The sequence below is a fragment of the Amblyraja radiata genome, chromosome 18, assembly GCF_010909765.2.
Source record: "Amblyraja radiata isolate CabotCenter1 chromosome 18, sAmbRad1.1.pri, whole genome shotgun sequence".
NCBI lineage: Eukaryota > Metazoa > Chordata > Chondrichthyes > Rajiformes > Rajidae > Amblyraja > Amblyraja radiata.
The window spans coordinates 26,815,736-26,832,251 of NC_045973.1; the positions used below are offsets into that span (position 1 = coordinate 26,815,736).

At 44.1% G+C, this 16,516-nt stretch overlaps 1 protein-coding gene across 1 annotated transcript in view; it reads right to left on the minus strand.

The window, feature by feature from the left end:
* The window catches only part of rpn1 (ribophorin I), a 35,444-nt gene extending 32,530 nt beyond the window's left edge, over positions 1-2,914 (minus strand). Inside the window, exon 1 of the mRNA XM_033036971.1 lies at positions 2,495-2,914. Coding sequence (XP_032892862.1) covers positions 2,495-2,821 — 327 coding nt within the window. The 5' untranslated portion in view covers positions 2,822-2,914. The remainder of the gene's footprint in view (positions 1-2,494) is intronic.
* Between the last annotated feature and the right edge of the window lie 13,602 nt (positions 2,915-16,516).

Below are 16,516 nucleotides of genomic sequence, written 5' to 3' on the forward strand. Positions count from 1 at the left end.
ATGTAAATCAGCTGGCATCTAGAGCAGCGGATGCAGTAGACGAGGTTGGAGGAGATACAGGTGAACCTTTGTCGCACCTGGAACGACTGCTTGGGTCCTTGAATGGAGTCGAGGGGGGAGGTAATGGGACAGGTGTTACATTTCTTGCGGTTGCAACGGAAAGTGCCCGGGGAGGGGGTGGTGCGGGAGGGAAGGGAAGAATTGACAAGGGAGTTGCGGAGGGAGCGGTCTTTGCGGAAGGCAGACATGGGGGGAGATGGGAAGATGTGGCGAGTGGTGGGGTCACGTTGGATGATAATAAATTGTTTCTGTTAATGCTGTTCAGTGTTTTTTTTATCTTTACATTTTAAACAGATGTCTCCGAAGAAGAAATGCAAAATTGTCAATCCAAATACCTAGCAAGAGACTGATTTAGACAGCATTTGCAGAGATTATCCGAATTTGTACTGCTCCAAATGTGATGATCTATAGGACATTCTGAATGGGAAAGTAGTGGGCAGAAAGGCATGTCACACGTGGTTTGAAGAGCAAAAACTTGTAGTTTACAATGCCAAAATTGAAAAGTTGAGGAAAAATAAGGTGTACAGAGTTGCTTATTGGTTACAACCTGAGGAGTATGATGATGCTACTGATTATGATATGCCAATGTACCAGCTAGCAACTAATCTTCTCCACAAAGACTTGGTCTTTTGCTAGAAATTGTAATTTCTTTACCTGTCTGTTACGGACTTACAGCATATGATACAATAATATTAAAGTTCTGATCTTGAAAATATCACATTTTTGAATTTGCAAGGCAGTCTTGGTGTTTATCACTATTTCCGTCACAACGGTCAATTTTGTAATTAGCTACAATTAGGTAACTAACTAATTATATGCTTTAATTTCAGGTCATCCAAGTAAGATGTTTCATATTTGTTTCTGAACGCTTCAATCCATAATAACTGAAATTTTCATTCAGTTATCTTAATTTTTAAGAAAGTTATGGGCTTTTATGTCAGTTGACTGTCCTCGGTCACAACTTTTGTGTTAAGTCAATGGAAAAGCAATAGGGAACAAGATGTTAATTTCCCAGTATGAAAATTATCATAAATTTTTTAATACTGAAGATATGAAAGTGAATTAGGTATCAAAGTAAAGCTATTTTTTATGCTTTATCTGATGGGATAAATTATACGCTTGATTTTTAAAATCTCAAAATTTTGCAACATTCCTACAATCTGGATGGTAATGCGAACCCCAATCCAGGCTTGGGAACATATCATGCCTTGCTTTAACAACAGGGCAGTACACGACAAACTACACACCTATTCCAGCTTGTCCTTCCCACGTTTGACTCATTAGACATCTCAGAGCCTACAAAATAGGAGTAGCAGCAAACCACCCTCTACCAAGGAATGGCCAAAGAAGAAACAGTCACGTGGTTATACTAGAGAGAGTGCAAAGGAGATTCCCAGGGATGTTACCTGAACTGGGAACTTTCATCTCGGGGAGATTGGATAGTCTGGGCTTGTCCTCCCTGGTGTGAGGAAGCTGAGGGGTCACCCGATAGCGGCAAGGTCGATAGCCATAGTCCTTTGACAGGGTAGGGGAGGCTAAAACTAGAGAGCACAGGTTTAAGACGAGGGGGACGATTTAAAGGGTATAGGCTCATTTTTTCACTAAGTGGCTATATAAAATGCGCTGCCAGAAGTAAGAGATGCAATTACATTGTTTAAAAGATAGTCATAGACTACAGAAATAAGCCCTATGGCTTTCTACACCTGCCCACGTTTGGCCCATATCTCTCTAAGCTTTTACACAATTAAATAATACTATTCACAAATATAATCAAGCCACACTCACATATAGAGAAAGGTTTAAAGGGATAATTCCATATGCCAACATATGGGGCAAACTGAGATAGGAACAAACATTTTAGGCTGTGTAGGAACTACAGATGCTGATTTAAACCAAATATGTAGACAAAAAGCTGGTGGGTCAGACAGCATCTCTGGAGAAAAGGAGACGTTTCGGGTTGAGACCCTTCTTCAGACTATTTTTAGGCTTGAAACTCGAAGACTCTAAAAGCAAACTGCACAACAACTGTGTGTTTCTTCCTCAGAATATAATTTAGTTATTTCACGGAACTGGGTTGAATCAGATGTCTTTGCAATGGAAATGCATCCTGAACCAACACAGTGAAGCACTGGAGCTTTGTGCATACGTGTCAAATACTCCAGTTGCACCAACGCGGAAGTTGCACCACTCCTGTCATTCATTGTCCACCCCGGACCGGGCACCACTTCAACCGGGCTTAACTTTCCTGGCCTCAATTTAAAAACAATATATACCAAAGATCTTTGATATATACTGGCCAAATGTTTAATTCCAGTAATCCTTACACAATGCATGAGAGAAAGTTTGCACATTCTGCAGCATAGATGTTTTGCAAAGAGCAATTGTACTTTTGCAATTAAATTAAGCGACATTCGGACAAATGCACAAGGCTTACGGTGACTCCTATATAGGCCAGGTGGTTCTGCAGGCTGGGCTCCAGGGCCAGAAGGAAGGAGGAGGTCGCCGAGGGCCCGCCGTTGGCCAGCGTCAACTCGGCCGTGATCTTGGCCAAGTGGGTGCCCAAGTCGATGGAGCGCCGCACATCCTCGTTCACCAGCGCCGACTCGCCGCCATGGACCGGCCGCAGCGACGCCAAGAGGCCGCACAGCAAGACGGAGATGGAGACAGAAGCCCTCATGGCGTGGAGAGGGGCGGATGGAGACGGATGCTTCCGAGAGGGTCTCAACAGGCCGCCGCTGTGCAGCGCAATCTCCGCCCCCATTGGCAAGAAGCAAGATGGCGCCAGCCAGCCGGCCGAGGACCCCGCCCTTAGCAACGACAGGCGGCGAGGACGCTGCCTGTCAACACTGCTCTTCTAAACGAGAAAATGATTCCGTTCATATCCTACACACGAGTTGTTGAAATATTAATTCTAGATTTTAACAAACGGGGCGAACATTCAGTGGACAGGTACAAATCAAATATCCCAAACAAGTTATCAAACCAGTTGCCAAGTTATCAATCCATTGCTCCCATTGGTTGTATCAGGTGTCACTCTTCATAGAACCCGCCTTCTTGATTCGATTGGAGGGTTTGTGTCCAATCATTGTCCCGCTCCATCCTGAGGGTGACCCTTCACCCCAAAGGGCCTCCCCCCCCCTTACCTTCACATCTATAATTGTCAAGTGAGTTAGGACGTCCATTGATTGAAGCCCAATTAATCCTAAAGAAATAATAATATGTAAAATGTAAGTAATCAACAGCCGTGGTCAAAAAGCCAAGCAAAATTCAAGAAACAAAAACTGAGTGGAAAGTGAGTACCAGCAAGTGTGAAGCTTGCTGGTTGGCCAAATATTTAAATTGCCTATAAGAAAGGTTACAATAGCCAGCGGGTCCAAAGTTAGGAGAGACACAAAAGCAAATGTTGTGCCGATTCTAAATAACATCAGACAGAATAACTTCATAGTTTGATAACAGAAAGAACTGCAGATGCTGGAAACATGAGCAAAACACAAAGTGCTGGAAGAAATCAGCAGGTCAGGTAGTGTCTATGGAGGGAATGGACAGGTGACATTTTGGGTCAGATCCCTAATTCAGACTGCCAGATGATATTTCGGTTTAGGATTCTTCTAACAGGCGACGTTGGGGTATTGATTTTTGATGCATTGATTTTCATTGGATTTTCATTCAATGAAAATCAGACAATGACAATAGCTGTACAATTCCCAAACCACAACCAGTAACCACAGTCTTTAAAGTGTTGGTTAGCTACATGTGCATTTAATCAAGAATTGAAATAGTCAGGGGCCATTCAGTAATTCTTACAACTTATAGCAAGTTCAGCCATGTACTATTGAAAGAAAACACTGTTAAACTGAAAACATGGTCTGGATGTGGTAACAAATGGAGTGCACTGTACAACAGAATGAGAGTCCTGTCCATCAGAGTACCACCATCTACAAGGAGTGCTCCCCTCTACAAGGAATGTTCCCCTGTACAAGCAGTTCCCCCGTACAAGCAGTGTTCCCCCTATAAAGACTTCTCCTGGCGAAAAGGAGTAATCTGCTGAATAAGAAACGCTCCCCTCTGTTGATGCTGAACACATTTTGCTACCCAATGCACCTCTTGTACAAACCCATTCATAAAATTGGCTCTCCCATGCTGACGCAATGCTGACAACGATCCCACAGCAGCTTACCATAATCAACAAAGTGCTTTGTACAGAAGGTTGTCCTATCTTCGCCCAAGATGTTCCAAAAAACAATGAATCCAATCTTGTAAGGAGTGATTAACCACGATGACCTAGACACAAGAAACTGCAGATGCTGCAGTGCACAAAAAAAAAGACAAAGTGCTGGAGTAACTTAATGGGTCAGGCAGCATCTCTGGAAGACATGGATAGGTGACGTTTTGGATCAGGGGCCTTCTTCACACTCGATGACCTGTTGAAAACCAAAGGGAAGAATCTTTTCATTGTGGAGGAATTGGTCAAGTGATTACATTAGCCCAGCATGAAGCCAAGGTAAAGCAAATGTATGATTTTGTTGTTTTGAAAGTTGTTGCAGTGAAGCAAAAAGACATCAGCCATGTCTGAGAATCACATCAAGTCTGAGTTGAAGTCTTTCTGAGTGATGATGGAACGTAACATACTTTCCCTTCGGATCATTCTCAGACCATAATCTGTTGAAAAGGTTTGTGAAGTAGTTGTGGAGCAAGGGGTAACTAAGAGAGTGTGATGAATGCAAGTGAAGCCCTCGGTGTTCTTTCCAAGTCTTAGCACCTGTAAGTGAAATGTTGGTTTATAGATAGTGGAAAGATTTATTCTTGTCACGTATACCAAGGTACAGTGAATAGTTTGCGTGTTATCCAATCAAAACAGATATACTGTACATGAAAGGCGTCAAGCCAAGTACAACGGGTAAAATAAAGAGAAAAATATCAGAGTGCAGCAATGTTTTGACAGCATTGTAGTTCTGTACAGTTCTAGAGGGAAAAGTTCAATGTGGATCAAAAAAGGCTAAAGGTGAGAAGGGAGAGATTTAATAGGGACGTCGGGAAATATTTTCACAGTCAAAGGAAATATAAGAAGAGGTGGATGCAATTACTGAAGGGCCTACTTTTGTGCTGTGAATCCCTATGACCTTAAACATGCACAAATCAGGAAGGAAATAATTGGACTAGTGATGGGAATCAAGAAATTTCATTTGTTGTGATGTGTACCAAGATACAGTGAGCACATTTGAAGTTCCTCATATACAACCCCTGTATAAGGAGTTCTCCGCAATGTGAGTTCCCACTACTTCTCATGCTCTGCATTATAAAGAGTGCTCTACTCTAGAAGCAGTGCTCCATTCTATGACTGCTCCCCACCACGAGGAGTGTTCCCGATTACAAAGACTTGACCACTGCAAGGAATATCCTCTGTTACAATGAATGCGTCCCTCTACATTGAGTGCCTCCCTGAATAGAGCATACATCAGTCTGTCGAAGGGTCTCGACCCACTCCATTCCTTCTCTCCAGAGATGCTGCCTGTCCCGCTGAGGTACTCTAGCATTTGGTGTCTGCATTCCTTTACAACATGTGGTGCCCTCGACAATCAGTGCTCTTCCCTACAATACACTATATCTATACAGTGAATACTCCCCCTCCAATCAGTGCTCCCCGTTATAATGAGTGTTCCCAATATTACTGTAGACACAAAATGCTGGAGTAACTCAGCGGGTCAGTCAGCATCTCTGGAGAAAAGGAATCAGTGACGTTCAGGGTCAGAACCCTTCTTCAGACCCTCCCAATATTAGTTTTCTTCCTTACAAAAATTGTTCTCGATGTGTGCTCCCATTGTATTATAACAGTGTTCTCCACTACAATAGCCGTTTCACGACAAGGAACGATGGCCTTTACAGTGAGTGCTTCCCTCTACATAGATTGCTTCTCACTATGCAGAATGCAGAATGCTCCCCTGCATAATCTGAGTTCCCCTCTAAAAGGAAAACATGCTAAAAGGAGTTCTCATCTCAAATAGGCATGCTCCACTCTAAAAGTCTTTACATCTGTTACAATGGGTACTACACAAGAGGTGGACCACAGTACAAGATAGACATAAGATAGACATAAATTGCTGGAATAAATCAGCGGGTCAGTGAGCAGACAGCATTTCTGGAGAAAATGGATAGTTGACATTCCCGACCCAAAATGTCACCTATTATTTTTATCCAGCGATGCTGCCTGACTCACTGAGTTGCTCCAGCATTTTGTGTTTATCTTCGGTATAAATCAGCATCTGCAGTTCCTTCGTACACAGGGATTGCTCACCTCTACAAGCAGTGACCACATTACAAGGAGTGCTCATCTCTACAAGGAGTTGACCACACTACAAGTACTAGCCACTGTAAGGAGTGTTGGCCATCATAAGGACTGTTTGAAGAAGGCTTCCGACCCAAAACGTCACCCATCCTTTTTCTCCAGAAATGCTGGCTATCCCACTGAGTTACTCAAGCACGTTATGACTATCCCTGTGCAAAGAGTGGATGCAATGAACTGCAGATGCTGGTTTAAAGAACATGACACAACGTGGCAGAGTCACTCTGGAGAACATGGATAGGTAACATTTCAGGTCAGGAAGAATATGGACAGGTGAAACATCACCTGTCCTTGTTCTTCAGACATGCTGCCTGACACGCTGAGTTACTCCACCACATGTGTCACCTAATAGATGTACTTTAAGAGGGCACCTATCACTGTAATAATCATCATATTCTTTCTCTTTAACTGTGTAATTGGCTCCACCATCTCTAAAGCTCATATATGAGGCTCAAATGTACAGACCTCAGAGGTTAATATCCATCAGGGAGAAAGACAGCTAGCATGCCCTCTAATTTCTCAGGGAGATATTTTTGTTGCTGGGAATAGATGTCTTAGTATTGATTGGTTAGGGAGCTAGATACTCAGGCAGGATCAGCTCACCTGGCAGGTAGACGTTCATTAATATAATGGACGAGGCCAGGAAGGCTTACATTGATGGTTCTTCCCCTTTGCTTCTTTACTATGAGAACATTTTAATGGTTGTCATAACCTATTTACCGTAGCCTTTATAACCTCTTTAGTGGCTACCACAGAATGACCCAGTTGCCAATAGGTTATTTGGGATTTGCTAATCATTTTCATCTTAGGACCTGACCACTGTAGATGTGTCTTCAATGGATTAGAACATCTAATAATCAACAAGATTTATCTTTAGGAATTTTAGAATAAGGATCTTGACTTGCCCTTTGTTGATAGGGCGAGCTGTCCAGCACCTGACCTAGCAGAGTGACATTTTGTACGTTAGAAAGAGAGAGAATTGGTAAATAGTAGATCCACAATAATGAAATACATTTCAGATTATACCTCCTTTAGTTGATTGAGCACCAAAAGTTGCTTTGGCTAAGTCTTGCAATCCGTTGAGCTATGGGTTTGGGTTTCCCTTGGGTAGGTTAATTCCACTGGCCCCATAATCTCTAAATACACTCGCTGTGGAGTATGTGGCTGATGGAGTGGTTGAAATATGTCCACACGTAGACTGAAGACATTAATGAGCAGCATAAACAGGCCAGCTCATGCAATCCTAACTGTCACGATTGAATGCGGGAACTTCAATCTATCTTAAAGTTGACACTCAAGAAAACCCTAACTGATGGCTCCTGTTATCCAGTTTTACCACAGTATCCTGACCAGCGCCTGGCACCCCCCTGATAAACCCAAGACTGGCAGCGGCAGAGCTATTAACCGGAAACCCTGGACCGGCAACATAGGTTCTGTCTGGCTTCTCACAGGAAGCCTTGTGTGGAAGGCTTGTCTTCAGTTGTACAAGCAGAAGCAGCTGGGAGGGAGGAGGGGGAGCAGAGAGGGAGGGAGGGCGGGGGTGTGGATGGAGTGAGCAGTGAGGGAGTTGACAGGCCAGCACACTGCAGAATAAACGGCCTGACTCGTGCTCGAGCAGGCTCGGAGAAATGGAGACGCAAGAGACTGGGATGCTGGAACCTTGAGCAAAGCACCAAGTGCTGGAGGAACTCAGTGGGTCAGGCAGCATCAGTGGAGGGAAATGGACAGAAGATATCCCGGGTCAAGTCTGAAGAAGGGTCGCTGCCTGAAATACTATCTGTCCATTCTCTCCACTGATGCTACCTAACATACCTCACAGCAAATCCATAGCTAGATGCAGGAAGATGCATAGCTAGATGCAGGAAGATTGCTCCTGATGTTGGGGAAGTCCAGGACAAGGGGTCACAGCTTAAGGATAAGGGGGAAATCCTTTAAAACCGAGATGAGAAGAACTTTTTTCACACAGAGAGTGGTGAATCTCTGGAACTCCCTGCCACAGAGGGTAGTCGAGGCCAGTTCATTGGCTATATTTAAGAGGGAGTTAGATGTGGCCCTTGTGGCTAAGGGGATCAGAGGGTATGGAGAGAAGGCAGTTACGGGATACTGAGTTGGATGATCAGCCATGATCATATTGAATGGTGGTGCAGGCTCGAAGGGCCGAATGGCCTACTCCAGCACCTAATTTCTATGTTTCTATGTTTCTAACCCATTGAGTTGATCCAGCACTTTATGCTTCGCTGAGAGGAATGGGATTGGGATGGAAACTATGAGCGTAGAGTAGACATAAAGTGCTGAAATAAATCAGCGGGTCAGGCCCCAATTCTGGAGAAAAAGGATGGGTGACATTTTGGGTCGGAAACCTTCTTCAGACTGGTCTGAAAAGTAGGGTGTTGACTTTACCGCTGTATGTTAACAAATTCACAGCAAATCCATAGCACAGAAGACAACTATGAACCAGCCTCTCTAATTCCTCTTCCTGCCCCCTTTTCTTGTATCTTTTTCACAGCTTTTGTTCAACAATTGGCTATTGGCCATTTCAATTGATTAAATGGTAACTGCTTCACTGGGAGGGAGTCTGAGAGCACCTCTGGATGTGACTGGGGTCCATGCACCACGGCTGTGGTGCGTTACCCATCCATGTTGCGTCATGCCATGCAACTCCACCAGAGTCAGGTGGAGAGTTAGTGTTAAGAAGATACACTTTTGAGGCACAGTTGCAGCAATTCTGGTTCAGTGGCATGGTTTATTGTAAGGGGATCTGAACTCAAAGTAGAGTATTGGTATTGGTTTATTATTGTAATGTGTACCGAGGTATAGTGAAAAGCTTTTGGTCTAAAGGTGCAGAATATAGTATTACAGCATTATAGCGTTACAGTTATGGAGAAAATGCAGATTAAAAAATGATACCATCGGGCAGGAGGTACACAGTCCTAAACCTGCACACCACCAGGTTCAGGAACAGCTACTTTCCTACAACCATCATGTTCTTAAGCCGACCCGCACAACCCAAATCCTACCTCGATAGCAGAACACTACGGACCATTTCTGGCTTGATTTGTTTTTTTTCTAATTGTGTTTTGCATTAATGTCTTTTCGTTTTGCAGTCTTCTTTTCTTTTTATGGTCTTGTAGAATTTTCATGTAATTTATGTATAGTTTATGTTTTTGTCCATTTAAGGCTATATAATCTGTAATGCTGCAGCATCTGTAACCTGTACCTCACCGTACCTGTCCATATGACAATAAACTCAACCTGACTTGAGTAAAACATGAAGTGCTGGAGTAACTCAATGGTTCGGCAGCAAGTGTGGATGGAATGGTCTGGACCCGTCTTCATATTCTGTAGTTTCTTGCCTCTTGACTTGGCTTGGCATGGTTTAGCTTTGCCACCAACTTTGAGTTGTGGCGTCTATGCAAAGGCGATCATGAGGGGAAGCATCTTATTGTCACGGTATTCATGGGAACTTTCCAACTTGACTAAGCTAATGAAAGTCAACAGATTGTCCATCCTTGGTGGAACTACACCACCAGAGATCCAACCAATTAATTGGTTGCTGGTTTTTCTGGATTACTACCGTGACTGCACCTCAGAACAACTCATTGTCTGTAGTTGCTTTGAGAGAATGCGGGAGACAGCACCAGTCTTGTTTCCTCTGTGCTCGGACTACCCAGTTACCTGGTTCACATGGGAGCTACGCTGGTAGATTCAGATGAGCAAGGATGAGAGGAGGCTAGAGTGGAACATAAAGGCCAGCATGGAGTGTATAGGCTGAATGGCCTGTTTCTGTACTAAATCCAATGTGGTCCATAGACGTACCATGACAATCTGTGAATGCACAGAAATCAAGTCAAGTCAAGAGAGGTCCCAGATAGGACAATTAAATTATTGCTTGCTGCAGCACAACAGAATATTGTAGGCATAATACAGATAACAGATAAGTGTGTCTACAATACACATAGACCATAATACACATAAATAAACAGATAAAGTGCAATACGCTGTTATAGTTCAGAGTTTGTTTGATGTTGTATATTTAATAGCCTGATGGCTGTGGGGAAGTAACTGTTCCTGAACCTGGATGTACCAGATTTCAGGCTTCTGCACCTTCTACCTGATGGCAACAAAGAGATGAGTGTGTGGCCAGGATGGTGTGGGTCTTTGATGATGTTGGCAGCCTTTTTGAGGCAGCGACTGCGATAGACCCCTTAGATGTTGGGGAGGTCAGAGCCGATGAGTCTCATTGTTCTGCCACTTTCCTCCTTTAGACAATGTGTAACGTCCCTAATAGGTGTGAGATGAAGTCGCCTCAATGAGTCGTGTTTTTCCGTCCTTGACCACACACCCACACTGACTCCTGGGGAGAGGTCAGTGTGTTCCAGGCACCCACCGCCTTCTGTGTAACCAAACATGCCCCGCACATCTCCATTAAACTTTACTCCTCTCAAAATAAGCTATGCCCTCAAGTCTTTGATATTTAGACAATAGACAATAGAGAATAGGTGCAGGAGTAGGCCATTTGGCCCTTCGAGCCAGCACCGCCATTCAATGTGACCATGGTTGATCATCCCCAATCAGTACCTGTTCCTGCCTTCAAGACATACCGACATACCAAGACATTTACAGCCCAGGTTAAAGGATCTGACTGTCTACCGTAATTTTATATATTTCTATCAGGTCTCCCCTTAGCCCATGTCCCTCCAATGAAAACAAGCAATGTATTTTGTCCATTACCTCCATGATACTGCTTGATCTGCTGAGTTCCTCCTGCACTTTGATTTTTGCTCTCAACTCCAGCATCTGCAGTCTCTTGTGTGTCCAAGAATATCCGTTGTTTTTCCCAGCTCAATGTCTGGTTAGCTTGTGGTTACTGACTGTCTTAATTTAGTTTATTCATCAAATGACAAATTGACAATTTTATATATAACCGGTTAAAGGAGAAGGAAAGGCACACAGGCACAAGACACACCCACGATGCACACACACATACGCACACAAGCACAACACATATATTTGATATGTACATGTAGACATGCACACATGCAACATTCATAAGCACACACTATCTACCTATTTGATTGCATATACATAATATGCACACAACATGCAAACACACTCACAGAAACACATACATCACTACACATGTTCACATAGCCACACATATATAAACATACACATTTAAACACCCATACCCACACTCTCACAGGGGATAGATAATTAGCTACATTTTTTATCAATTGGTTGTCTCCTCACATCAGGGTAGATCTCCATATCAATGAAGTGAGCATCACACTAGCCTTTGGATGTCCACACCTCAGGGGCAGATGTTTTATAGTAACTTACAGATGCTGGGGGCTGTTGGAGGAGCCAGAAAATATTGTCCATCCCTTATTGACCTTCAGGTTTAAGAACAGTTTCAGTCCAGCAACTAGCAGGCTCTTGAACACTGCGCAACACTAACCTCAGCAACTGTGATGTTTAACACGGTGACTTTGGTTACACTACAGATTTTGGTGATTGCACTATGACAGTCACCTAGTTTCATGGTTATTAATTGAGTGTATTTTGATTTTTTTTAATTTATCTGAGTCTTGTGTTTTAACTTCAACATGGACTTTAACCTGAGATTTGAGCTTTGGGTAAGGGAACAGCACCCAGACCAACTGCAGCAACAGCAAGACTCCAAGGGCGGGGAGATTAAAGAAAGCAGGAATGCAGACCATCTGCTTGTCTGAAGAAGAGTCCTGACCCGTAACGTTGCCTCTCCATGTTTTCCTGATGCTGCTTGAAATGAGAGTGTGGCCAGAGTGGTGTGGGTGGGTCTTTGTTGATATTGGCTGCCATTTTGAGGCAACGCCTCCTATAGATTCCTTCGATAGTGGGGTGGTCAGTATCTATGAGAGACCAGGCAGTGTCTTCATCAACCCTCACTTACAGCGCTGTAATGTATTGGGACGTTTCACGATGAAAGGTGCTATATAAATGAAAGTTATTGGTATTCAATGCAAATGCTGGCAGTTATGGGCCTGTTCCACTTCGACGACTTTTTAGGCGACTGCAGGAGATTATGCAGTCGCCACATGGTCACCACATGTTCGCAGGTGGTTGCCGGGGAGTCGTCTTCATGGTCGTGAGGAGTTCCCGCATTCTGGGAACTACTCACCGCCTCATTATGGTCACCGCAAATTTTTCAACATGTTGAAAAATTAGCGGTGACTAGAATTAAGCTGCCATGGAGAGTAGCAAGAATTCTCGTGCCGTAGGTGGGTCGCCAGGAGGTCCTAGTGGGTTGCCAGGAGGTCGAAGGTTCTCGTCGGTTCTTGTAGGTTGTAGCCGGTGCTGACCGGTGAATTTCATTGGCTCAGTGGGAAAAAAACGTAAGCAGTAGTTTTCAGAACCAAGGATAACCGACCGGTAATGTTAAATGTCCGCCGAGCTTCACAGCTGTGTATCTCCAGCTTCTTAAAAGTTGTCTGGCTTCTTAAAAGTTGTCTCCACTCCTTCTCCCCCCTCCTCCCCCCTCCTCCCCCCCCTCTCCCCCTCTTTTAAAGAACTTACCGTATACTAGCCATCTTAATTACAGCGCCAACCTTCCTGTTTATCGCGGTGTGTGTCTGTATCACCTTGGCTTTGTACCGTATGAATTTCACTCAGACAGCGCTTCCCCCCGCTTGCCCTGTCCCCCGACTGCATAACGGGCTGGTGAAGGAAGCGATGTGTTTGTGTTTGTGTGTGTGTTCCACTCTGACAGTCGCCGTTCCAGTTGCCGGTGTTTCAGGCGACTGCCGGCAACTTGACAGTCGCTGGCAGTCGCCTGAAAAACCGCCTGTGGGACAGGCCCATTAGCCTTTGGGAGTCCACTGTTAACAATACATCCACTAGATGGCACCTTTTACTAATAAATGCCTGATCTAGAAGCCCGCTCTGCCTGTGGTCCACTATATCCAGTTCAACTGGAGCGGTGTCAGAGATTCCATCAGCTCCCAGAATTGATCTCTGCATTCTGTATTCTGCATTAGGATTTCTGCTGAGCACCTCTTCTCGGTCTCCGCAGTTTGGGTCAGTATAATCACAAAAGAAGCTCATCAATGCCTGCACTTCCTGCGAAAATTGAGGAGATTCGTTATTTCAACGAAAACTCTGTCGAACGTCTAGTGGGACGAGGAGATGGCAGAGTTTAATTTGGATAAATATAAGATGTTGCATTTTGGGAAGTCATACCAGGGCAGGACCTTCACAGTGGGCCTGGGGGATGTTGAAGAGCAGAGCGATATTGGAGTACAGGCACATAGTTCCCTGAAAGTGGTGTCACAGGTAGATAGGGTGGTGAAGAAGACTTCTTGCATGCTGCCTTCATCAGTCAGAGAACCGAGTATAGAAGATGGGACGTTATGTTACAATTGTATAAGACATTGATGAGACCGCACTTGGAGTATTGTGTTCAGTTTTGGTCACCCTTGTTATAGGAAAGATTGCATTAAGCTGGAAAGTGTGCAGAGAAGATTTACAAGGATGTTGCCAGGATTAGAGGTCCTGAGCTACAGGAACAGGTTGAGTAGTCTTGTAGAATATATGTAGGTTGTCAGTCTGAGTGTGCAGGAAGGAACTGCAGATGCTGGTTTACACTGAAGATAGACACAAAATGCTGGAGTAACTCAGCGGGTCAGGCAACATCTTTAGAGAACAGGAATGGCGATGTTTTGGGTTGTCTGAAGAGGGGTTTCGACCTCAAACATCACCTATTCCTTTTCTCTTGACCTGCTGAGTTACTCCAGCATTTTGTGTCTATCTTCTAGCCAGTCTGAGTGTTATCTGAGTCTATGTGCCTGTGATGCTGCTACAATTAAGATTTTCATTGCACCTGTACCTCACAGCATTTGTGGAGAGATTAAAGAAAGCGGAAATCCAGAGCACTAATCTGAAGACTGATCCTGACCCAAAACATCATGTTCTCCAGGGATGCTGCCTGACCCGCTTACACAATACACACACTTGCATGTGACAATAAACTTGACTTGACGTGACTTGAATGGTGAAACAGGATAAAGAAGCTGAATGGCCTGCCCAATATTCTTCCTTGCTTTGGCTTTTGGGCACCTAAATTCTGACTGGCTTTGAGTTTTATGACCAGGGTGGATCAAGGTGCTTGATTATCTCCCACTCCATATGAACTCTCCAGGTTCACTGGGACATGTACTGTACTACTGCCAAATGTGAAATAAAAGTGTGTTTGGGTGTTGATATGAGTAACATCTAATAGTCCAGAAAATCTACTGGTTGTCCTGAAGATACTGGATTATTTGAGTTTTATTGATAGCATTATTTAGGCAGGCAGTGCAGAGGCTGTAGTACACTGGAGGCCCAGCAGAGGTCGGTATTGGCCAACCTCCCTGAAGAGAATAATGTTCATAAGAAGAATCTAGGAACTGCAGATGGTTTACAAAAAAATACATAAAGTGCTAGAGTAACTCAGCGGGTCATGCAGCATCTCTGCAGATCAGACCCAAAGATGAAGGGTCCCAACCTGAAAAGTCACCTATCCATTTTCTCCAAAGATGCTGCCTGACCCACTGAGTTACTCCAGCACTTTGTGACAACATTCATAAGAACATCTTCACCAGAAGAACTGCAGCGGTTCAAGACGGCAGCTTACCTCCACCTTCTCAAGGGCAATAAGAATGGGCAATAAATGCCAGTGACATGCAGATTACCAATGCAGAAGGAGATGTGCAAGCCAGGTTTTTTACACTGAGAATGATGAGTGACTGGTATGCACTGTCAGAGGTGGTGGTGGAGGCAGATACGATAGTGGCTTTTAAAGGCTTCTAGATAGATCTCTCCATCTATTTCCCTCTTTCTGTTTCTTTCTCTTTCACTATCTTTCCACCACCCTCCCTCTCCCTCTCACTTGTTTTCTCTCTCTCTTTTTTTTTTCTTAATCTATCTTTCTTTCTCTATCAATATTTTCTCTGTGCTCTGCTGTTATAATTGAGTCTGATGAGGGGGAAGAATCCAAATTGCTCATTGATTTTTTTTAGATATTCCCCACAATTCAGATTGTAACAAGGCAAGGTGAAACAAAATGGACTTCCCAGGAAAACCTTGGCCCTCAACTGAATGGCAGCTTGTTTTTACATCGGACTAATTTCTGTGTCATTCATTTCTTGCATCGGGGTGTTAGTAGCAAGGCCAACATTTATTGCCCATCCCTAATTGCCCTTTGAGAAGGTGGTGGAGATCTGCCTTTGTGAACTGCTGCAGTCCTTCTGGTGAAGGTGCTCCCACTAGAGGGAATGTGTAGGAAGGAACTGCAGATGCTGGTTAAAGCCAAAGATAGAGACAAAAAGCTGGAGTAACTCAGCGGGACAGGCAGCATCTCTGGAGAGAAGGAATGGGTGATGTTTCCGAAATGTCACCTATTGCTTCTCTCCAGAGATGCTGCCTGTCCTGCTGAGTTACTCCAGTGTTTGTGTCTATCTTCTCACCAGAGGGAGTTGGGGAGGGAGTTCTGGGATTTAGACCCAGTGACCATGCATGAATGCATAATATTTCCAAGTTGGGATAATGTACTTTAGTTTAGTTTATTGTCATGTGTACTGTTTATTATCATAGTGAAAAGCTTTTTCAGCGGAACGACAATACATGATTACAATTGAGTCGTCCATAGTGTATAGATACATGATAAAAGGAATAACGTTTAGTGCAAGACAAAATCCAGTAAAGTCCCATTAAAGATAGTCCGGTAGATGGCAGGTCAGGACCACTCTCTGGATGTTGGTAGAGTAGTGCTGAGCTACTATGTCGGGTATGGTCTGGTGGGGGACCTGCAGGTGGTGGTGTCCTCTATAACTGCTGCCCTGGGTGGAAGAGGTGGTGGGTTTGAAAGGGACTCTCAGAGTGGCCCACTGTGGTGGAAGGAATGAAGGTGTAATGTTATCGTTGGGGTGCCAGTCAAGTGGACTGATTTGTCCGGATGGCATCAAGTGGTTTAACAGTTTGTTGGGGCTGCACTCACTCAGATAAGTGGAGAGTGTTCCATCGCACTCCTGACGTGTGCCTTACAGATGCTAGAAATGCCTCCGTGTGTTAACAGGATACCCAGCCTCTGACCTCTCTTGT